The sequence below is a fragment of the Columba livia genome, chromosome 2 (assembly GCF_036013475.1).
Source record: "Columba livia isolate bColLiv1 breed racing homer chromosome 2, bColLiv1.pat.W.v2, whole genome shotgun sequence".
NCBI classification, from domain to species: domain Eukaryota; kingdom Metazoa; phylum Chordata; class Aves; order Columbiformes; family Columbidae; genus Columba; species Columba livia.
The window spans coordinates 154,085,474-154,109,630 of NC_088603.1; the positions used below are offsets into that span (position 1 = coordinate 154,085,474).

Here is a 24,157-nt window from a genome sequence, read left to right on the forward strand (position 1 = left end):
CAGTTTGCAGCAGGCTTGAAATTATTAGTTGTTGGCTTTGAAAATGAATATATTTGGGAAAAAATAGTGTTGCTTCTTCACGTTTTGCATCAGTTCCTTTGTAAAAGGTTTGCTTGTCTGTGTGCTTGTGTTTTGATTTTCCCAATAAAAGAGGCCAATTAGGAAAGATAACCCAAGAACCATGTGAGCAACAAAACTCACATATTTTGCTCACCTTCCAATAGAGCCGAATGTATTCCCTGCCTTTTCCTATTGTTCTGCTGAGACAGAGGGATTTCAGGCAATGAACATTGTCTCGATACCTTACACAGTACATTAATAGATAGTTTCTGTAACAGAAACAGGGAGGAGGGGAAAGAAAAAGAAAGCCCTTGTGTGTTTCAATTAAAATGCTGAATTCAACTTTTTTCTTGGAAAGCTAATGGGAGTTCTGTGTAGGGTCAGGAACGTGAGACCAAATCCACACCAGTGTTCTAATATCTCTTTATTTTTCTCTAATTTTTGTTTGAATCCAAATTGAAACCAAACACACTTGGACACTCCTCTGAGGCTGTGACCTTGGCTTAAAAAATTGAAGAAACAGGAAATCAAAATTATAACTTCACAGGGTTGTTCAGCCAATGAGAGTAGGGGAGAGAGGAGAAAAGTGACCTGGAGACCAGGCAAAACGTGGGGGTGTATGCTGAGAGGTGGACAGTCATGGGATGTCTGGTCCACAGTGCTTTGGCTTCTTCTGGCTCAGCTCAACCTCAATCAGTCATCCTCAATCCAGCAAACTCCCATCGCGTGAGACTTCCTCAAACCTTGAATAGGCTTTATTTCTTCGTGGTGGCCTGGAAAGTGGATGCTATTGCTGATAAGTGCTGTCCGGCTGCCAGCACACTGGAGCCTGGTCTGCTCCCTCTCTGTACATTGTTGCTGCAGAACTTGCACAGTTGAGGTCTTTCTTTTTTGTATTAAATCTCAGCTGTTAACATCCTTGGTAGATCTGAGGAAGAAAAGGACAAGTTAAAAACTGCACTTCTGACTCCAGATCCCACTTTCCTGTTGATACAGCTGTGTGCTGCCTATTCCATGGCTCAGTAAACAGACAGTTTAACCCTTCAAATCCTGCAGTTGCATTGCTTTAACATCAACAGCTTCTCTCCTTAAAGCAAATTTCCTCTCCTGTCCCTGTCCATCCCCACACACTTCACATCCTATTGTGTTTTAACACTTTAATCAAAAACACAAAACAAAACAAAACAACAACAACAAAAAACCCCAAAACACAACACCCAAACAAAAAAGGATTTTTTCTTGCTTTTGGTGAAAACACCTCTCTCCTCTGCAACCTCCACTTTCTGATATTGTGTTAATGGAGGAGAAAGTAATTAAACCTTTGAAGTTTAATTCACAGTAATTAAAATTCAATCAATAAATTCCCTGGCAAGGGCATCAGAAGAACATCAATGGACCAATCCTGGTTAACAGAATTTTCATTGCATGGGATGAGAAAGGACTTCAGCTTCGGACAAGTTATATGCCAAGGGTATTTCAGTCCTTCATACTGGAACAAAATCTTCACCACGTCTGTGTCTGTTTTCACTCTGGTGTTGCACGGCTTCTTTAATTGATGGCATCAGTGGTATCAGACCTGTTGGTGGTAACCTGGATGTATCTGGCTGTGGCATCCTGAGCTACCGGTGTGGAGCTGCAGGTATATCTAGGCTGAGGAACATGCTGGCTGCCAGACATTCTTTCCTTTCATGTGAACAAAGTGGAGATACCTTGCATTTTTTGATAAAGTAGATGAGTTGAAGTTGCTGTGGTGTACTCCTGCATTTGTAGTCCTCCAGACACCTCTGAAAGTCCTATCCATCAAAATTAATATACTACAAGCTGAATACTGATATTTCTGTGGCTGAGTGGATAGAAATATCTTCCTCCCAGGCATATCACCAGCAGAGCCACAGGCCTATAGCCCTTTTAGCAGCTTTGGCTTTCTTACCTATCCCTATTCATCCTGACATCTTCATAGAAGAAGTCTTTCGGGATCTCTCTTGCCCTTATTCTCTGGCTGCTATCTCCCTTGATGGTGTGTTTCTCCATGGCCTGGGCAGTTCACAATCTCCAGGGTTTGTTTCTTGTAGCAAGACAAGTGTTAGCAACCCTGTTCTGCAGACACAGAGAGGCTAAAAGCTGAGTTCAAATAGCAAAGTCATGCCCTAGTCCTTCAAACCCATTTTCATCAGGGGTGACATCAGCCTCGTAGTTGCCTTCAAAGGGCCGAATGTAATTTTAGGACTGTATAAATGTAGGAGTGGCTGTCAGTGAAAATGAGTTTGACATCCTTGATCTAGTGTTTACCTTCTCTGCTGTTAGTAGCCCTAATGTTAGGCATTGTACCTAGAGTAGTTACTGAGTCTCTTGTGTAGTCAGTGCAATGATCTCTGCTGTCAGCAGAGAGGACCCAGGGGCTGCATCCAGCAGCTGTGAGAGCAGCTACTTGCACAGAGAAACTGAGGAGAGTGGGATCTTTTATACATAATCTCACTGGTGTAAAAGATTCCACTAATCTAAGCGTGTTGCAAATGTGGTAGCTGCTTGTAAACGAATTGCAATCTTTCACAACACTGAACAGTGAGCTCATAATTTACTCAGGGACATTTTTGGAGCCATTGTGCATATGCATTTGATTGTCAGTGGTTTTTGTTTATTGACTCTCTCTAAATTAATTTGACTGTGCAAATCATCTGGTCTTCATTAGCATCAATATTATTTTAAGGCATTCATATTTTAATCATGCTGTTCTGGCTGCCATTTATCCTTTTCAGTGACTATGAGGAGTGAACAAGACACATCCATGTGTCCTAACAGGGTGGCCATGTGGTCTACATTATAAAGGAACTTCTCTTAAGCAACTGCTGTTAAAAGCAAGCTGCTTACATTGGCTTGTTTTAGTAGTCTTATTAGTAACCATCTTACTGCGCTGTCACCTCCAGGTCCCAATCAAGTTTATTTCCTTCCACTCTCCTCCTCTTTCCAACTGTGTTGCTAGATAAACAAAACTCAGTATGTCTTGTGAGAGGCTGTTTCTCTTTCTTGCATTTTCTGGGTGAACGCTGACCAGATATCCTCTTGGTGGTGTAAGAACTGAGTAGCTTTTACATTCACTGAGAAGAAAAAAGTTATTTTTCTGCCTTTAATGAGATGGATTGACACTCAAAAGCCTGTGTACTCCAAAACTTCGCACTCCTGATGGCCTGGTCTTGAAAGCAGCATGTTTTTTGCTTTCTTAAGAAAGAAATTGAGGTTGTTTTGTTTTTCGGTTGGTTGGTTGGACCTGTAGCTCCCATGAAATTAATGACAGAGTGCAGAAAATTAATACTAACATAAAAACACTTCATGGTTTCCCATGTTTTATTGGATGCCTGCTTTCAAATTGCTGTATTATTTTTCATGTAACTGAAAGCAGTGATGGTGTTGATTTTTAACACGATCCCCAGATAGGCTGGAGTCCCTTATGAACTCATTTATCTCAGATTGGTGACAGCTTTAAGGGATTAGTTTCATACTAGATGAAATTCAGCTTGTGGAATTCTGATGTCTTTTTTGCATGTCTCTTAGGCTAAGGTACTGTAGGCAATGTATTCCTGACTACCACTGAGACTGAACTGAGGAGCTGGGTGAGAATGTCACTAGATTTCAGCTTCCCAGATGCCAAAGAAAGAGGATGTATCATTCCAGCATTGTACTTCGGAATGCAAACTATTTGGGCAAACCCATCTCTTCCAATAAATTGTAAACACTCAGCACAAGGGTGTCCTGGATCTGGTGTATCTGTTGATGGGTACATTGAGTTTACTCAATTTGCAGTCTCCTCCTTTCAGCTCACAAAACCTATACTCCAATCTACTTCAGGTTCTTAAGAATGATCTAGAAAAGTTTAAAAATTCCAAATTGGCTTACTGGTTTCTCCCAATCCTCATAGCTTTAGCACTCATGACCTCTAGTATCAGCTCTGTGAAGGGTCTTTGCATACATGTTTTGGCAAGTAATGTCCCTGCTCCACGTATTGAACTAGTCAATTCCTTTACTTAGGCCGGGCTTGTTCCAGGGATTTGAGGCAGATAAGCTCAGCAAAGCTTGGGAAAAGGAGCCTCTAGCTAATTACCACACTCTTGCTAAATGATCTCACTGTAAATTTGGCAAGGTTGTTGGTGCTGGTCTCACTTTAACATCTAATAAGAGCTTACAGTGATTCCTCATTTCTCCAGCTAATGGATCACCATGTTTCTGGCTTGTTGTCTACCTGATATGCTTGGGCACAGAGACCCTTCTAGCCGTGTTCTGAGTGATTCTGTGCATCTGAACTCATCCAGAGCTTGCAGCTATATTTCTACTAAATTTACAATTTAGTGGAATTCTGAAATTTAAAAGTATTTAATGTTTTTTTGTACTTGTTTGTTGTTGCTTTTTTCTTTGTGTGTGTGTGTGGTGGTGTTTTGTTTTGTCTGTTCATTTGTTTTGGGGGTGTGTGTTCTTATTCTGTAGGATTATTGCTTTTTCAGTCAGAAGAAAAATTGTGTGTTTAGTATTCTGCTACTTGGTCCTGTTTATAGACATCAGATATCACTGTTGCAAAGGACTTCAGATTTCCTTCTAGAGCTCCTTTACGGCACATTTTAAAACACTGTGACAAAATGTCTAATTAAATCCATTGAGGGGGATTTCAAGAGGCATCTTTTTGGTATCCTCTCATGTGCCTAAAAACTTGATATCAGCTTTAAGAAGAAAACAGATTAGGAAGATAAAGTGTCCCCAGAGAATTCAATACTTCAGTTCCTTCAGAAACTGATTTTAAGCAGCATCTTCTCTGTGCTGTATATTTATTGTTTTTTACTTTCCTTCAGATCCCTGAAACAGAAGTAATTTTTTTGGATACACATATTTTTGTGTGAATCATTTTATAGCACTCAGAGAAATGTGATGGGAATATTTCCTAGGACTTTGAAAGAGGGAGGAGGGACTTCTATATATAGTAAAGACAGAAAACTTGACTGTTAGAAGTAACATAGGCTGTGGCATGGTTTCTGTCCTGTTGCTGACATGATGAGATGTCAGTAGAGTTTGATAGGGAAGAGGTAGAAGGTGTTTAGTCCCCTTTTCCTCTTTCTGACAACATGGGCATTCTGGTTATTACACATTCGTTGTTCCTCCCCATCCTGCTTTAACCATGTCATATGACTGTAGCTTGCGGGGAGGTTTTGTGATTTGTCTCCTGACCATGTGAGTCTCTTTTGCATCTGCACCCTCAATGTGATAACAACACTCATTCACTTCCCAGATATCTTAGCACCCCTACAGTTCTGTTTTCAGAGACTTCCAGATGCCTGGCACTTGTTCGGAACATAAGTCCAATCTCTTGCTATCTGGATGCATCCCATTGTCTCCAGATCCTACTTCCATTCCTTACTTTAAATACTGCCATTCCTAGCTCAATAAGTTTTTAACACCATATGCACTTCCTTTACCCACCCTGAGTTTTCTCCTGTCACATTTTGCACACTGTGCACAGTTGCTGATGAGGAGGGGTGCAGCTCTTAAAATCTCTTCTATCTTCCCTATATCTGTCCAAATTAACTGTAATGAAAACCACTTACCTAATGACCCTAGATTTTTCAAAAAAGACTGATTTTCAGATGCAGAGGTTGGGGTTCCTTTACACTGCTCTGGCCTTATAAAAGAAAATTAGTTTCTCTGTATTCACCATAATGTTATCAGTAACTCCATGTCATTTGTACCAATCATGCAAATTTGCTTTCTACTGTCTGGTGCCTCATGTATGCATTTCTACCTGCATGCAGTGAGCACCAATGATTTAGTAGACTCACATCAATTTCTGAGGCTGGAAGGTTCAGTGCAATAAGCATCAGTCTGTGATCTTTGGAAGTTTCTCCGTTTATTCTCAGAGAATCTCATGGTCGGTGATATCAGATGCAAAGGTTCTGCACCTCTCATCCTTGACTTAATCTCTTGTTCCCATTCTCTCTGGTTTGAATAGGACTTGATCTTGGTCAAGGCAGATTTTATCCAGTGGTGAATCCTTCAGCTTCTTCTTCCCACTTTCCTGGTAATACTTTCTCCCCTTTTGAACCAAAAGATTCCTTTCCATGTCCTCTTATCGATTGTAAACTATATACTGCAGATCTGCTTTGGCACTTGGCTGGGAAAAGGGATAAGTCTTGCAGTCCGGAAGAAAGAAAGAAGGGGTCACATTTCATTGTTCCACATCTTCACTGGTGAAGCAGAGAAAACTGTCCCCACGTCCTCAGCTAAATTAGGCTGGCTCTGTAATGGGAAGCAAAAGAGAGGATGGAGCCAGAATCGCAAACTGGACATGAAGAAGAATTTGGTTTTTTATCGTGAGGGTGGTGAAACACTGGCCCAGGTTGCCCAGAGAGGTGGTAGATGCCCCATCCCTGGAGACATCCCAGGCCAGGCTGGACAGGGCTCTGAGCAACCTGACCTAGTTGAAGACATCCCTGCTCATTGCAGGGGGTTGGACTAGATGAGCTTTGAAGGTCCTTTCCAAAAACTGTTCTACGATTCTGTGATTCTATGAGTAGAGCCAGGCTTGGCACACAGAGGTGGAAGGTTTGCCCTTGCAAGGACTACACAGTGATCATGTGGATAGGGTTTGGCATTGCCGGTACCTAGAACTGCAATATCACCATTATTCTTTGCCACTACTTAATGTAAGATCCAATTTGATGATACCCCTCTCCCACCCTGGGTTTCACAGTATCACAGTATCACAGTTTCAGTGGGTTCCTGATTTGGTTTTCTAGCAACAGGCTCAGGCATTAGTCAGACTCTGGCTGAACATTTGGTTTTCATGATTCTGTGCAGAAAAGCTGCTTTCCTTACAGAAGTATGGCCAGACTATAGCTAGATCAGGTGGCCAGGCTGTGGCCTGTGGGGATGCCTTTGCTTCAAATGTACAAATGCTGCTTTACTGATCTCTCTGCACACACAGATGTAATTCTGAAACAATTTCACCTGGAAAAAGGGTAAAATAACATAAATAATTTCAAACTTGTTCCTAATGTTCTGCAATCAGTCTCTGAATCACCTTCAGGTCCTCTGATAGTCTGCAAAGGTCCATCATCTCCTGTTGTTCCTAAGGATGTTGCTGACTTATATCTTCCATCTGTATGCTCTGTATAGCAAATCTCATCAAATATTATAAGCTACAGTTTCCAAAACATGCCACACTTGGAGCAAAGTAATAGCCTTTCTTAGTGAGACTCTTTACCTGGAAAAGCCGCTGTTTATTCAGACAAATTGTAGGCTCCATATAGATTTTATGTAAACACAGGGTTCTAGCAATGCAGTCTGACTGCTCATCTTTCACTGGCAGTCTTGAGGGGGCTTTGATATAATGATACATCACTATACTAAATGGCAGTCATGTTTTTTTGGATGAATCCATGTGTTCCAAAGGGGCCATTAAAGGAGTAGCAGCAGCAGATTCTCTTCCTTCTATTATCTTGAATTCTTCCAGCTACAAAACCAGACTTCTCATACATTTCCTGTTATCAGATAAAATAAAAAAATATCTGCCAAATAATGTTTTTTTACTATGCTTATGATATGAGAGGGGATGGACCTGCAAAATAGAATTCCTCTGTATTAAATGCACCATTTAACAAAAAATATTAGTTTTTATTTCCCTGTGCCAGAATCAGACTTTAGGTGGCACATCAGGTTGCTTTCTAACAGGGAAGTTCTTTCCCTCTGAACACGCCATGGAAAAATGTGGAGAAAATGTGAGGCCACGCTGAATTTGCCAGTATAAGCAATATTTTGGCAAAGAGGTGAATGTATGTAACCCTTATTCTGTAATTCTCTAAAATAAGTTAGAAAAGGCTGTTTCAAACATCTGCCTACATTTTTCCCACAGATACATTTTCCAAAATGAAGTTATGGGAAGCTGATGGTTCATCACTCACAGATCCACAGAAATATTAATGGTTGACTCACCATGGATATTTTATTTTCTTAAGACATTGAATGTTAAGCTTCACGCAGAGTGTTCCTTTCTGCTCAGCCTACAGTGCACAGCAAGAATAAATCCAGTTGGCACGTGACATCTATACAACCACCCTATATTTTGGGGGTTCAAAGTCTGTTATTCTACAATATGTTCTGGAGATTTCATGTCTGGGATCAATTTTAATGAGGTATCTAGAAGCTCATGCATGGTCCGGGGAAGCTGAGCCCCAAATAATCATATTTTCCTTTTACCACTATATGTCCTGCAGAACCTGCTTTATATTTCTGCCCTAATGCTAGCTTACTTGTCACTAATATTGCCTCGTGGTAGTTTATGAGTGTTCATTGGACTTCGGGATTTGTAGCAAGACTATAACAGTGAGGAAGTCCTGATGGTACAGTGATTACTGCTGATCTTGCTGTAAGAACCAGCTTTTTGTCAACTCATCTGTTTTGGGTGTAATAATAATGCGAATTTTCAGCAATATTCAGCTCAGAATTTCCAGCTGAGTAAGGTCAAGAAACAAAATTCTGCCTTGAGGGCCTGGTTTAAGTTCACTGATGTAAGCCAGGTGCTGTTTTTCATTGCTAATGTGCCTGTCTCTCTGGTACACATGATGAGTTGTAAACTTCCTTCTGTTCTGGGATGAAACTAAAGCAATCCCTGTGCTTGCCCAGATACGTAACAGAGAGTTGGAAAGGCATGTGGCTTTATTTAATAGATTATTTTGTTTAGTCTTTCTGTTTTCTCTTTTTTATTAAGCTCCAATCACTGTATTCCTCTGGCAACAGTGCTACATCAGGTTGGTAGTAAGATGTTTGCAACTCTGTGAATGTGGATGTAAGTCTCCTGGGGTGCTTTAGTTTCTAAGAACCATTAGGGAGGTACATGGTGCTGGAGTTGCCTCTAAAGCCGTTTCTGCTTGTGCTGTCTAAACAGTTCAGCCAGTAGGTGGAACCAGGAGAAAGCAGATGTGTATTCTGGCAAAGGGACAGTAAAATGTACAGCCCTTTTGTGGGAAACGCATCCCTCAGTGTCCACTTAAAGTTGTGTTTTTAAATCCAGTGTCCCTGTTTAGGATGGTCAAGCTGCAAAATCTGGAGTTATTTCTAAACAGTGACAGGCTGTTCCTGTCACACCTTGGTGCACAGACTCCCACAGGTGAAGATGGGTCAGTCTGCAAATGGGCTGATTTCATCACATAGTAGTAAGGAGAACATTTTAATAAAGATTGTCTCACTGACCATTTTCTTTTGTGAATGTGTCAGAGACGGAGGACAGGGGATAATCCAGATCATGTCGCATCCCTCCATCAAGGACATCTGGCGTTTGCTCAGAAAGGCAGTGTCAGAAATGTAGGTTAAATAAAATTCCTTTACAATGTTCTACTGTGGGAAATTAAAAGGAGTCCACTCAGTAGCATGTGCCCTGCAAAAAGCAGCTTTTGCACGTAAGAGTGAGCTCAAATATCCTTTTTTTTTTTTTTTAGAGCAAATTACCACCAACGAGAAAACAGCAGAAGGTGATAAGGTACTATGGTTTGATCAGACGTCTAACTGCCAACTTTTTGTAACCAGTTCCCCAGCTCTGCCAATAGCCAGAGGATTTAAATTTAGAAGTCACTGTCCTTTTTGGAATTTTTCCCATCAATAACATGGAAGAGAATAACATGGATAACTTCTCCCTACTTTCACACAGCTCATTGTGATGAAAAAAAATAGAATCATAGAATGCTACGGATTGGAAGGGACCTCGAAAGATCATCCAGTCCAATCCCCCTGCTGGAGCAGGAACACCCAGATGAGGTTACACAGGAAGGTGTCCAGGCAGGTTTTGAGTGTCTCCGGAGTAGGAGACTTCACAACCCCCCTGGGCAGCCTGTTCCAGTGTCTGTCACCCTTACTGAGAAGAAGTTTCTTCTCAAGTTTAAGTGGAACCTCTTGTGTTCCAGCTTAAACCCATTACCCCTTGTCCTATCATTGTTTGTCACCGAGAAGAGCCTGGCTTCATCCTCCTGACACTCACCCTTTGTATATTTATAAACATTAATAAGGTCACCCCTCAGTCTCCTCTTCTCCAAACTAAAGAGACCCAGCTCCCTCAGTCTTTCCTCATAAGGGAGGTGCTCCACTCCCTTAATCATCTTGGTTGCCCTATGCTGGACCCTCTCCAGCAGTTCCGTGTCCTTCTTGAACTGAGGAGCCCGGAACTGGACACAATATTCCAGATGTGGTCTCCCCAGGGCAGAGTAGAGGGGCAGGAGAACCTCTCTCGACCTACTAACCACTCCCCTTCTAATACACCCCAGGATGCCATTGGCCCTTTTGGCCACAAGGGCACAGTGCTGGCTCATGGTCATAAATACTTGAAAAGCAAAGCCTTTAAGAATAAGATCTTGCATCACTGAATCAGTGAATTCAATACACATTTTTAAACACTTGCAAAAATTGGAAGCAAAGGAATATAACACAATGCATCTAGGGCTTTGCTGCTTATAAACTAACCTGGAGGTTTCCTCTTTCATTATGTAAAAGTACTGCTATATATTTGGTTAGCTTGCAGTTTGGACTGTATATACTATTTTCAACACTGTAGCTTAGTCTTTCCAGTTTTCAGAACTGAATCAAACTTACAGTATCTTCCAACATATTGAAAATATTTTTTTTATGAGTAAGTAGAGTGTGCTGCTAAAATGCTGGTACCCATTTTGTGTCTTTGAGACTTGGACAGTAAAACTCATGGCTACTAAAAATACCGAGTTTGTGGCCATGGTAGGTAGGCAGTAACCTTTTATTTTCTCATTCTCTCCACTTGAATAAGAACACAGAAATTAGCTGCTAGTTGTTGCTAGAGAAATATTATTCTCTGCCGACGCAAAAAGAAAGTGATCTTGGAGCTTGCCAAGAATAAATCAGGAGCAAGGTTTATCAGACGTGGCAGGGTGAGAAAGGCTTCATCTTAATTTAATGAGAATGGGCTTGTACTTCCAAAAGCAGCAAAATTAGAGCTCATGAATAACTTTTGGTGGAATATTTTCTCATTAGCATCCAAGATAACAGATCTGCAGACCCTAGGTTTGAAGAGTAATTATACAAAACAAGTTAATTACCAGTGCCTGAAAAAAAATAATTTCCTAGCAGACACATTCTTTTATCTTTCTGACATTTTAAAATAAACTTGTCAAATCCCCAGCACTGTACTTTTTGGTGTTAAGTTTCTCTTCATTCTCACTTTGAATTTCTTATAACACTGTTGTCCTCCTTTACATTATATTGACTCTAAAGGCATGTTCATGAAACCTTAACTTACATGAGGGCTTGTTTTGGTTATTTTAATCTGTTTGTTTGTTTTCTAGTTACAGATGGTCATCAATGAAGGCCATTACAGTGTGGTTTCCTGTTGATAGCACCTGTGGAAAGAGTTGTTATGATTGTGATATTTATAAAACATTATTACTCATAATGTCTTAACCATAATATTTATTAACTAGAAAGCATCTATATCCAAAAGTGTTCTGGGACATTGAAGTATTATAGCAGGGCAGAATGACTTTTCCAAAGGGATTTAGATATTCCAGTGATGATAGTTGCCCACAAAAATGAAAAAGTCAAGAATTTTGTAAATCTACAGAATTGTTTCTCTCACAGCAGAGCTTTGAGGGACTTAGGAAGGGAAAGGAAGAGTTCCTGGAAGCTGCACAGGTTGTGCACTTGTTCTAAAGCCCAGTAGACAACAGTTTCCAGAGAAGATCAGGTAGTGATAGAGCTTAGCACAGGAAGCTGCTTCCATCTCTCCCTGCCTTTCCTACTTGTAAAATACATGAGTTGAAGTGTTTTGATGCCTGTCCACACTGATTATTTGAAGATGCTCATGTAACCCATACTAAGTGTCCTTCCTATGGCTTATTCAGTCATACCACTGTATTTTCAGCCAGCACACCCAAGAATTACAACAGCTATAGTCACTATAAGGACACTTGAAAAGCTTCCTTGTCTGACTCAGGCTTTAGACCTAGAGAAAGGAGTGTTAAACAATTTACTCTAAATTCCTGTCTATCACAAGCCACCAAATGGCTCTCAGCTACCCAGTCCTTTACAAGAAGTCAGCTACAGTCCTACACAAGAATTCAGCTTCAGTCCTTCATGTATTAACTAAAACCATGGGACTAGTAGGGCTTGTTGGCTCCTCTTTGCTATGTGTGTTGATTCACAGACACTTTTGTGTCTACACAGGGTAGAAGCTGTTTGCTTGTTCATGTTGACAGTAGAAACAAGGGACTGTGAGGGGATTTACTTACAGGGTTGGGCCACAGCAATGGGCTTTTTAAATAGCTGTGTAATTTTTGTCTGTGTGATTATTAAGCACTTTTTTAATGATCAGCAACAAAGTAAATAGGTTTATTGGACTTGAAGAGGCCTTGTCTCAAGTGACAGATTATTGCACCTACTCACATTATTGTGAGTGGAATGAAAAATACCACTATTAAAAGGCCAGGGCTTTTCATTGATCTGAATGTTCCTCTTTTAACAACTTTGGCAGCATCAAGGAGCCTTAAAGTGGAAGTAAATTATATTTGTATGTTTTAGTTTAAACATGAGTTTAAATGTGATTTTAATCTAACTTTAAAGCCAACTGTTTGTAAAAGGGGTTTCAATGGGATTGGGAATTATGCCCAGAGCAAACACACTGCCTATTTGGCAGTGATTACCAATGTGTTAACAATTTGGTGTTCTAAATACAGGGTAATTAATTACTAAAATACTTAAATACACCTTTAGATACAGCAACAGCAGGTGGAGAAACATACTTTAATAAAATTTGGGTCTCCTAGCACGGAAACTGTAGAAGACAGTAAAGGGCTTTGCAGAGGTACCTTGATAGATAGCTCATCAGCTGTGGGTTCAGAACTCTTGGGGATGCTTTTCCCCACAATGCCTTGGGTTGGGGCATTTTCTCCATGGAGAAGTAGTGGAAAACCTTTTATTTGAGACACCTGAAAGTGTAAAGATGATAAAACACTGGGGAATATAGAGTGCAGTACAAGATAGTCAGGTATGGATGTGATTGCTTTAGTAATTTTTAGACCTAGACTCTCTGTGTCTGAACTTTGTAGGGTTAAACACCTATTCTTTGCAGAACTCACATTTTGCCACCAGTAGGGGCTTCTGGACCACATGTGCCCAGGCAGGGTCACGTTCTTGCTGCTGTTGATAGACTGTAAATAACCTATTTGTTTCTGTTCCTGAGCTACTGTGTCCTGCTTGACATCCATGTGCAACTCAGATTTTCTGTGCAGTGATCCTGTTAGAAAAGCCAAATCTTTGCCTTGTCACTGGACCAATTTGCACCCTTCCTGCAGCACAAACATGGCTGGTGCTGTTTCATTTCATCCAAAGTTTGCTCTGCATGGACTGGAAAGTACAGAAGGCAATAAACCTTTGTCCTCTGAGGATTTTGCTATAAGCTAAGGTACACCAGCACTCCATTATCTCAGTAATAGTGACTGAATGTGTCTACTGGTGTAGAACACTTCATCACATGAAAACTATTTTCTACCTTGATCAGATTTTTTATTTGATTATAAGATTTTTAATTAATTTGCAGCTCCTTTTTTTTTTCTTTTATTTGCCAAGGAAATGGAGATTAGGAAATGGAAACTTGGCAGTGTCCTCCCCATAAAGCTTTTCCTTCCTTGTTCACCATGCTGGCAAATATTTGTGCATGGCTAATGCGAAAAACACTAACATTATGAAGCTTCATTTATACTCACCCCACTTACAGCTCCCACAGTAACTCCATGCTGGACAAAAACATGTGCCAAAAGGCATAGGTGAAAAAACACTCTAGAAATATCCCAATTGTTCAACTGTGTGAGTCAGGGCAACATCAAAGGAATCACAGTGTGGGAGCTGGAAGAGCCCATTGCAGACAGACCTAAGAGCCTCATGACTATTTAGGTTTCACAGGGAGCATTTCTGCTAAATATGATAGTCTGGACACTGAAGGACAGATAAGGGTATTTGTCAGAGTTCTTAAAGGAAACGCATAATACTGTTTTTTTGGTTTTTAATGTTATAGCCACAGTGAAGCTTCATTGCTTAGAACTGGGACTCTACCAGAGAGCTAAACTGCATGTGTGTTGTGTTATAGGGGTGGAGACAAGCAAAACATTTTACAAACAGATTTGTGTGCACCAAGACATTCACAGACAGTCCGATTTTGGTTTCAGAGGTTGTTTTCTTCTGTCTCTAACCTCATCTCTATTAAGGTCAAAGGACTGAGACACTGTAACGTGGCTGTTGTTGTAGTATTAGTAGTATTGCAAGAAGAGACAAAATGGCAAAGTCACCCTCAGGAGGACTGTGATGGAGTGTTAGGCCTGTGGGCTTCAGATCACCCTTACAACACAGAGGTTCGTGACTGGGTGTCTATGAGGTTGGTGGGCTCACAGGCCTGGTTCTCGCTCCACTGGGTTTTGGGTACAAGACCCATACAAATGTAGATAAGCCTGAGGAAGATGAGGCCAAACAGGGCCACATGTCACATGCTTTCACACTGCAACACGATGACTTTTTTCTTGTTCAGTGACCTGAAGGGCAGTTGCTGTTGTTTGAAGAAGCCTTTGAGTAGCCAAGAGGTCCTACAACTATGTCTCAACGAACAAGCACAACAGCTTATGGGGTGGCACAATACTCTGCCAGAGCTAAGCATCACAGGATGACACAGACTGGAGACATGTCACACCTTCTTCTCATGTATCAGAGAGGTCTTAACATGTGTGCCTGTGTTCCTACATGGGGAAAGACCTCTGTTTAGAGACCAGAGGTCCGGAAAAGGCAGACTACCAGTGGGCTGGGGCTATGCAGTTTGAGTGCCAGTCCAAGCTGCAGAACATCTGCTCTTGGCTGATATCTGAAGAGGTTTCCAAGACAGGAGCAGCTGCTCTCTTTCCATGGGTCTTTTACGCTTCCTTGAAGTTTTTTTAGATCTGAGGGGATTTTTATTGAAGACTAATCATCACAGAGTTCACAGCCCCCTTTTCTCTGCAATGCTCTCCAAGCTGTGTTTCTTTGTTTGTAGGCCATTGCCCAGACCTCCACCACCATGACCCCCACCATCCCTGCCACAACAGAGGCCTACACACGGACTCAATACTGTAAGTGGCCGTGCGAGTGTCCCAAGTCCCCACCTCGGTGCCCGGTAGGCGTCAGCCTGGTGACAGACGGCTGCGACTGCTGCAAGACCTGTGCCAAGCAGCGTGGAGAAAATTGCACTGAGGCCGACACCTGTGACTTCCACAGGGGCTTGTACTGTGACTACAGTGGAGACAGACCTAGGTACGAAATAGGAGTATGTGCACGTAAGTGATGTACATATATTTTTGACTTAGATACACATTGGCAGCTCCCCTCAGTCTGAGCAATGGCTGAGATTTGTCTCATTAGATACCCGACTGTGTGCTCATCAGCTCTGCCATTCATCATCTTCCATTGCCTTATAGCTTGTCTTCATTCTCAGGCAGCTGGCTAGATGGGAAACAACTTCTGAATTCTTGCTCTTCGATTTGGCTGCAGCCATGAGCAAGGAACAACCTGCATTTGAAGGTCTTGAGATTTGCAAGTAGATGATTCTGTATTCCCCATAACAGGAGGAGGTGCTGTAGTGGGCTGGGGATGAAGGAGGGAAAGGTATCCAGCTGGCTTTAAAGACAAGCAACATGGGCATCTACAGGAAAACCATGAACTTTAGGAGATGGTTTTGGCTTATTCCCAACAGTGGATCCCTAGGAAGGATAGCACGTGGTATCTTGTCAAGAGGGTCAGGGATGTATCATGTGTTAGAAAAGCTTCTTGGTGACAAACTGAGGTCTGAGCCTTAATCTGACAAGAGTTTCAGTCAAGTTAGCTGCCATGAGGCAGGAGGATTTCGTCCTGCTTGTCATAACAAACTCTTGGTGGGATAATTGATGCAACTGGAATGTTTTTATTCAAGAAAAAGATGAAAATGAGGTAGTTTTTGTGTGTCAAGGATATATTGACTTGTTCTGAGATTCAGAATATGAGGGGAATCTGCTCTGCTCATAAATGTCATAAATAATTGAAAATCACTACTCTGGGAATTATTAAAAGGGAAAGAATCATGAGTGCAATCATACAGACAGCTGATGAGAAAGGAAGCTACCTGTTTAGCAAGTTGTTAGAACATGTTGGTTGTGGTTTTATATTCATAAACAGGAAGAAGCCATTTAGAGGAAGGGTTTTCCAGGCTGGAATATAACCACAAATGAAGTACTGATAGAAAATGGAGGACAAGCGATTGCAAGATGAATAGACAGAATCACTGATCCACAGGAAAGAGAAAAGATTGCTAAGAGTGGGCTTTGATACACCGAGAAAATCAGCAGAAGTTTCACAAGGGGCAAGTCTGAGGAGTAAAGAGGTTCAACGTAGCTGAAAGTTTCTCATAGAAATGGTACTAGCAGTTGTTATTCCTCAGCAGAATAATGGGAAATGTAGTAAGAAATGAACTTGACAGCCACAAAAAAGAAGCACACAGAAAGGGCAGTCTAACCAGATTTTTGTCGGATATGGGCAAAATAACAAGAAGAGAAGGCATGTGCAAGGAGCCATAACCTTAACCAGTGATTTTCAAGATTAGAAAAGATCCAGGATTAAGAAAAGAGGATATGTGATCATTCAAATGTATTGTCTGGATTGTGTGTGGAGCATTCATGAGAGGTCTGTAAGAACAGGTTAGACAAACATCTGTTGAGAATGACATCATTACAGCTGGCCCTGTGTTGGGAGAGGAAAACAATGTGGATGTTGTGTCAAAGCTACCTCAACCTTCCTTGGCCTCTTTAAAGACTTTCACATTGCTTCATGTTTATTTATTTAAATGCTTGCTTTCTTAGTTGATTTTAAAAAGATATTTTTTATTTTTTGTAGTCCTCCTATACATCACAGGCATTAATTATGCAACAGCACTGTGAAGTAGGAAGATTGATCCCCAGCTTCCCCAGTGAGGTGTGGAAGGACTCCCAATCCAATGCACTTTTGCATGCCTACTGCCAAGACAATATATCCCCTATTATGTGACAGTTATGTCTATATGGTGAGGAGCATTGTGGTGTCCACAGCTGAGGGATGTAGGTCTTTCCGTGGTTAGAAAGTGAAGAGCTTTGTCTCTGGCTGCCATAGAAAGCTGTGGTCCTTTCCTTGTTTTCAGCATTGAGGTAGATGCACACAACAGGATGTGCTGACATGTTCTTGTGCATGGGGTCATATATTTTGAGGTATTAGAGAGAGTGCAGAGGAGGGTGACAAAGCTGATGAGGGGCCTGGAGCACAAGTCTGATGAGGAGCAGCTGTGGGAACTGGGGCTGTTCAGCCTGGAGAAAAGGAGGCTGAGGGGAGACCTTACCACTGTCTACAGCTACCTGAAAGGAGGTTGTAGCATGAAGGGGGTTGGTCTCTTCTCCCAAGTACCAAGTGATAGAACGAGGGGAAATGGCCTCAAGTTGCGCCAGGGGAGGTTTAGACTGAATATTATGAAAAAATTCTTCACAGAAAAGGTTATCAGGCATTGGAACAGGCTGCCCAGGGCAGTGGTGGAGTCCCCATCCCTGGAGGTGTTTAAAAGGCATTTAGATGAGGTTCTTAGGGACACGCTAATGTGCTAGCATTCGGTTAGGTTATGGTTGGGCTCAATGATCCTGAGGGTCTCTTCCAACTGAAATGATTCTGAGATTCTATGATTCTATAGGCTGTGCCACCCCACTCTGAGTGCACCAGCTATTGCTCTGACCTCATGGTGAGTGAATGCAAGAGTGGGACTCCTGTCCTGCGTGTTGGGGACTAACTGCTGTAAGGAATTTGCTTTGCAGCTGGATGCCAAAAGCTAGGTCTAGAGAATCCAGTGCATGCAGGACCAGAGACGCAATATAATTTGTGGAAAATAAGGATCCTGAAAAAGCTAGGAACTGGTGTTGGGAAATGGGGTGAAACTGTGGGAAATTCAGGCTGTATCTGCACTGGCAGGCTGGGGTGTATCCCAGCATCTGGTCACCTGAACACCACATAGATAGAAGTCACTAAAGCTTTCCTTTTGTTGTTGGCTTTTCTCTGCACCAATGCAGAGACAACAGGCTGGGGATGGATGTGCCCAGGTCAGGAGGCAGGTGTTGTGCATGTGTGCTAGGAACTGCAAAGTGCTCCCAGATTGACTGACTTGGATGCAGATTTGGTGCGATTCTGCATGAAGGCATTCAACAGCCCCTCTGTCTATGCTTAACGATGTTCTCATGATGAACATCTTCACGTATGAGACCTCCAGGAGGCTGACATAACACAGTCCAGGAGAGACATGCTGGAAACAAAACACCAGGGAACGTAGAATTTTCTTAAACTGTCATAATCTGTGAGCACACCTAGAAGCTGAAATGAATCCTCAGCTCTGGATCCAACACTGAGTGATATCTCTTCAATACAAAGGCTGAAGCATTATTAAAATCTGAGGTGAGCACAAACTGAAGATCTGGCTCTGTGCTTCAGATTCCAGCAAGTCTCATTTTTGTGGAGAAAAAGGGATTTGCTTTTGATTTTTCATTCAGCCTATTCTAAAAATAGAAAGCCTTGCTGAATTTTAATTCAGCGTTTCAATTTATACATTACAGCTCCATTTCCAACCAGACTTAAAACTTGAGCAACCTGGTGGGTGCGTGCACACTGCCTCCGTGTGACCAAACAAGAAATTGAAGTTCGAATTTGAGTTTTCTTTTACAATATCTCTGCCACTGCTTCCAAATAGTAGTCCCTAACTTTGGGGGGGAAAAAAAAGTTACTGCTTTATACTTCTTGTGTCTTATTTCCTGAATCAGTGTGATTCCTGTTCAAGGGCAATTAAAAAGCTCGAACTTTTGTGATTTTGCTTAAAAATATGCATCAAATACTAATTTTCATGGCTTTACAATGTGATAGTTCATTTTCCAAGAAAACTCTTCTGTGATAAACTGGGTGGGATCTAGTTACCTGAATATAGGAATCCTGTGCCATTTGTGGTGCTTCTTCGCTAGCTTGGCTGTCGTCCCTCTTCTGCTTCAGAATGGTGTGTCATATTTGCAGCTCAATGTAGTCCTCTTAAATGTTCCTGAAAACCTCGAATTTCACTCAGTATCTGTTTTAATTACTTGGATTGCTCCTACTGCAAATAAGTTTCACCAGCATGCCATGAAATGATATTTTAAGTGAGCATTTGTGAATACAATCTGTTTTATTTTCTAACTTCTTTTTTCCATGAAGCATTAAAAGATTAGTTTTTTTTTGCTGCAATTCAGAATGAAAACAGTTTCCTAGATGGTGTGACCATGTTTGGCTCAGCATCACGTTGAACACATCACCCTGCAGCACTGCTGTGTCTCCACGTTGGCTCCATTAGCCCAGGGAGCAGCTTGGTGAATAAACACATCAGCGCTGCTTGTTGCCAGAATTATTTTAATAGTACTCTGTGTGTCTTTCTTTTTCTTCCCTTTCAGAGATTGTCGGTGTAGGTTGTGTCCTCAATGGAGTCAGATATAACAATGGGGACACATTTCAACCCAACTGCAAATACAACTGCACGTGCATTAACGGGGCTGTGGGCTGTATTCCCATGTGCACAAACTCACGTCCTCCCCTTGTCTGGTGCCCAAACCCAAAGCTGATTAAGATGGCAGGGAAGTGCTGCGAGCAGTGGATTTGTGATGACTCCAAGAAAATAAGGAAGACATCTCCGCGCCACATCTCCTCTGCAGGTATGGTGGCACCGAGTTAGACCTCTCATTTGTCATTGGGCAACTGAAGTCAGAGTCTGCAACCGAAGTATCAGCTTGTACTGCCAGACCTGGCAGGTGTCTATTGGGTGAAAAAGACACAAAGGCTTCTACACAGCATGTAGTGAAAGGGCAGGACATGCAAACACCAGTGATGTGCTTGAACTCCTTAGCAGCAATATGAAATTCATCAAACATGCTTGTGTGGCAAAGTCCCCTTTGAAGCACAGATCTGCTGTCACAGATGTCACAAGTCCTTTTTGCTTCACCATTTTTTTTTCAGTCTGGCCCCTCTGGAGAAACAGCATGGGCTCAGTTTAATTTGGAACTGAGACTTTCTGTCTGGGTTATAGTGCTTTAGTAGTATGACTTAAGCCCCTGTATCTTGGTAGTCCCAAACTCACATAACACCTTGAAAACAGTTATTGGAAGTTATGGAAGTGTTATTGCCAATTGGGCTAAATTTTCTTTGTGTTAGTATAGCTTTTTGGCGGTTCTGAACTGGTGATATTATTGAACTACCTATTTTATCACAGTATGTTTGGGATTAGAAGGGACCTCAAAAGATCATCTTGTCCTATCATTGTTTACAGTAATGTAAACAGTAATGTTTACAGTAATGTGATACAATTATTACAGTAATGTGATACAATTATGTATCACATGAAGTATCTTCTTTCCTCACACTCACATTCATAGTGAGGATTATATAGCCTACTGAACAGAGCTGGTACCATTTGCCTCAGACATGTTCCCAAATGCTTCAGAAGGGCTCACCTTCGTGTATGTCTTAAATTCACCTTCTTAACACCCTGTGATGCAATGTAGTGACGTTCATAGAATCACAGCTTCATATTTTAGACTATCTCACGAAATCAGAGCTCAAGAAGACATAGGATACTTATTGTAAACCAGAATTTTGGTTCCTTGATGGATTTTTTGCCAATCTTTGGTCTGCTTGTTTGTTTGTTTGCTTGTTTGTTTTGTTTTCCACAAAACAAAGCTTTGGTTTCCATTTTGTGGGTTAAAATCACCAGAGTTTAGCTCTCACTTCTGTCCCTGGTAGCTTTGAACTGTAGGGTAGGTCCAAATTCAAAACATTTACTACTGAAATCAGCCTTATGTCTTCATGACCTGTCTCTCAAAATGGGCATAACATAACTTTCCTTGCCTGACCTTTTGTCTTACAAGCAGAAGTCTTATAGAAGTGAGACTAGTATTTATTACATTCAATATAAAAATTACTATGATACAAAATATAATAATGAGCAAGCTCAATGCATCAGGGTTTCTATCAGACTTCTGCCTGTGCACTGTATCGTGAGTTGCACACCAGTGGGGACTTTGGCTGAGGCTGTGAAGGAACCTGAACTGAGGCTGTTGGCTGCTTTCAAAACAGAGCCCACCCTTTCTTCAAGGGGCTGCCGAGCTCCCAGGGAGCTATTCAAGCTGCTCTTCCTCCCAGTGAAAGGCTGTGGCTGCTTCCCAAACCCCTCGGCCATACAGCAAAGACTGTCAACCCCTTTCTGCTACAGGGGAATCAATTGAATGGGCTCAGAAATAAACCCTCATGGTGGGATCAGATCTCGTCCCTTTTCTGCACCGGCTGGCGCAGGCTTCTGTAATTAAGTGTTTGCATTGTGGCAGCACCTGGGGGTCCCAGACAAGGACCCCCTTGTGCGAAGCTGCAAAGGGAAATAAAGAAATGAACCCTGGCCCCGAGTGCTCGCAACACTGGAGGGTCTGACACAAGTAGGTCAATGGCAAAAGGGGGTGGGATGAGGAGGTTCGCGGGAATGCCGAGCCACTTCTCTGTGATTTAATTATTCAGGTTAGTGAATGTGAAATGAGCTGGGGAGAGGGTGTTTAATATGGAGAGCTGCCCACAGTGAATAATGTGGGGTTAATCTGGTCTCTGCAGCGTACGAGGGAGAGGATGAAGTCTGGCAGAAGAACTGTATTGTTCACACCTCATCCTGGAGTCCCTGCTCAAAGACCTGCGGGCTGGGCATCTCCACCAGGATTTCTAATGACAACGACCAGTGCCGGCTCCTGAAGGAAAGCCGCCTGTGCAACATGCGACCCTGCGAAGTGGACATAACCAAGCACATTAAGGTGGAAACCATTTCTCCATGCACCACTTCAGCTTTGCTTGGACACAGGGTCAGCCTTTTTTCAGCAGTGTTCAGGCCTCTGAGGGCTGCACTTCTGATCCTGGAGGCTGTTAGAGAGTATATGTGGACCCAGGGTGCTGCAGAGTGGTCAAAAATGTGTCCTACCTTCCACAACCTGGCATGAAAAACAGAGATGTTTAATCCCAGTTATAGAGTCATAGAATAGTTCGGGTTGGAAGGAACATCCAGACGTCATGCAGTCCAACCCCCCTGCCATGAGCAGGGACATTTTCAACCAGATCAGGTTGCTCAGAGCCCTCTCCAGCCTGGTCTTGAATGTCTCCAGGATGGGGCATCTACCACCTCTCTGGGCAACCTGGGCCAGTATTTCACCACCCTCATTGTAAAATATTTCTTCCTCATGTCTAACCTGAATCTCCCCGCTTCTAGTTTAAAACCATTATCCCTTGTCCTGTTACAACACACCCTTCCAAAACATTGAAAGGTCCTTTCATGGAAAGGCAAGCCAAGTCCACTGTGCTTGTGTGCTGGTTCAGACAGAGCTGTGACTCAGCTAGTGGAAAAGCAGCGGTGCACTGCTGTCATGGCTCTGGACTGTATTTTTCAAGTATACTGCTTTCAGCTTCTGGGTTCGTATGTCTGAACATGTAAATCTGTCATACCTTCCAGGGCAGAGCTGTAAAATTCTTCCTAATGGGCTTCAAAATGCTTTAAATATCAGGAAGGTTGTTTGTATGGACTACCTGTGTCAGCAATTAATATTAACCTGTCTCTTCTGTTCTTCTCTGATTTAGCCTGGGAAGAAGTGCTTGGCTGTCTACCGGGCCAATGAACCAATGAACTACACAATCTCAGGATGTGTGAGTAAAAGTCTGTATAGACCCAAATATTGCGGCGTCTGCACAGACAACAGGTGCTGCACACCCTACAAGTCCAAGACTATTGAAGTGAGGTTCGAGTGTCCAGATGCAACTGAGTTTTCCTGGAAAATCATGTGGATCAATGCTTGTTTTTGCAACCTGAACTGCAAGAACCCAAATGACATCTTTGCTGACTTGGCTCATTACCATGATTACTCTGAGATCGCTAATTAAATTGGCTGAATGCTGGAATTGACCCATTGCTCTGATTTTACAGAGGTTTTAAAATAAAAGGAGAAACTTTCATCTACTGCCAATGTGCAATTTGTTTTTCCCTGAGTTGGGATGTCAAATGTCCTTGTTTTGTCACATTGTTTTTGGAGAGGCCTTGAACAAACAGGGTTTTAACTCTAATAGACCTCCATTAACAGCAGACAGAAATTCCTCTGTGCAAAGATTCTAGGACTTAAATGACAGTCTTGTTGGCACTGCCATTTATTAGGCCAGTAGTTTAGTTACCTAAAGGAAAGAATAGTACACTAGTATGGCAGCAAAAGTATGCCTGTCAGTAGCTTAGACATCAGCTTGAGACATCATTACTGTCATTTCTTGAATAATGTGGTCAAAGCTGGAAAGGAAGCATTGGTATATGTGTTTTATTTTCAACATTAGACTTCAGTCTGTGATGCTGGTGACCCTTGGGACTAAACTCTGGCCTCTGTCACACTAAGAACAGTCCTAGAAACTCGCTCTCTGTCCTTGTCAGTGAGATCCCACCCCATGGTGAAGTTCATGGGAACAACCCAGGGTTTCTCCTGAAATCTCTGTGCAAGAAGTCCTTGTCTCACTGCATTAAACTGGACCAAAGATCCTCTGTGTCCCACTCAGACTCACCCTGATCTCTTGGAGTATCTTGCAACAGGGACATTTTCACAGTTTCTCTACCAGCTCTGATCATGAGCAGACTGATTGCTGTGAATCCAAAATGACCACCCCAGAGCTTTCAAAATAGATCTTCTTGCTCATGGATTACATACTGCTTCTATGTTGGCTCTGCACATCTGAAGGATGAAATGTACAGTCAGATAAGAAATGAAGGACAATACCTCATAGGCCCGTTTCTTTACATAGAAATGGTGAGGTCTGTGCCTGGAGACCACCACCTTCTCTTCCCTGTGATGTTACCAGCATGTAGGTCCTGCTTCTCACTCCTACCTTACCAGTGACACATACCTTTGTTTTACATGGTTGTAGTAGAGGAAAGGAGATATGTGCTAAATGAGAAAGCAGGTGTTAGGCTTCCTATCAGCTC

General features: G+C 42.1%; 1 protein-coding gene across 2 annotated transcripts in view; it reads left to right on the top strand.

Annotated features, from left to right (window-relative positions):
• The window catches only part of CCN4 (cellular communication network factor 4), a 36,412-nt gene extending 13,254 nt beyond the window's left edge, over positions 1 to 23,158 (top strand). For both annotated transcript variants that reach the window (XM_005510804.4, XM_005510805.4), the window contains exons 2-5: positions 15,122 to 15,401; positions 19,575 to 19,832; positions 21,772 to 21,965; positions 22,780 to 23,158. In XM_005510804.4, the coding sequence (XP_005510861.2) occupies positions 15,122 to 15,401; positions 19,575 to 19,832; positions 21,772 to 21,965; positions 22,780 to 23,079 (1,032 nt within the window). In that variant the 3' untranslated portion in view covers positions 23,080 to 23,158. The remainder of the gene's footprint in view (positions 1 to 15,121; positions 15,402 to 19,574; positions 19,833 to 21,771; positions 21,966 to 22,779) is intronic.
• The last annotated feature ends 999 nt before the right edge of the window (positions 23,159 to 24,157 follow it).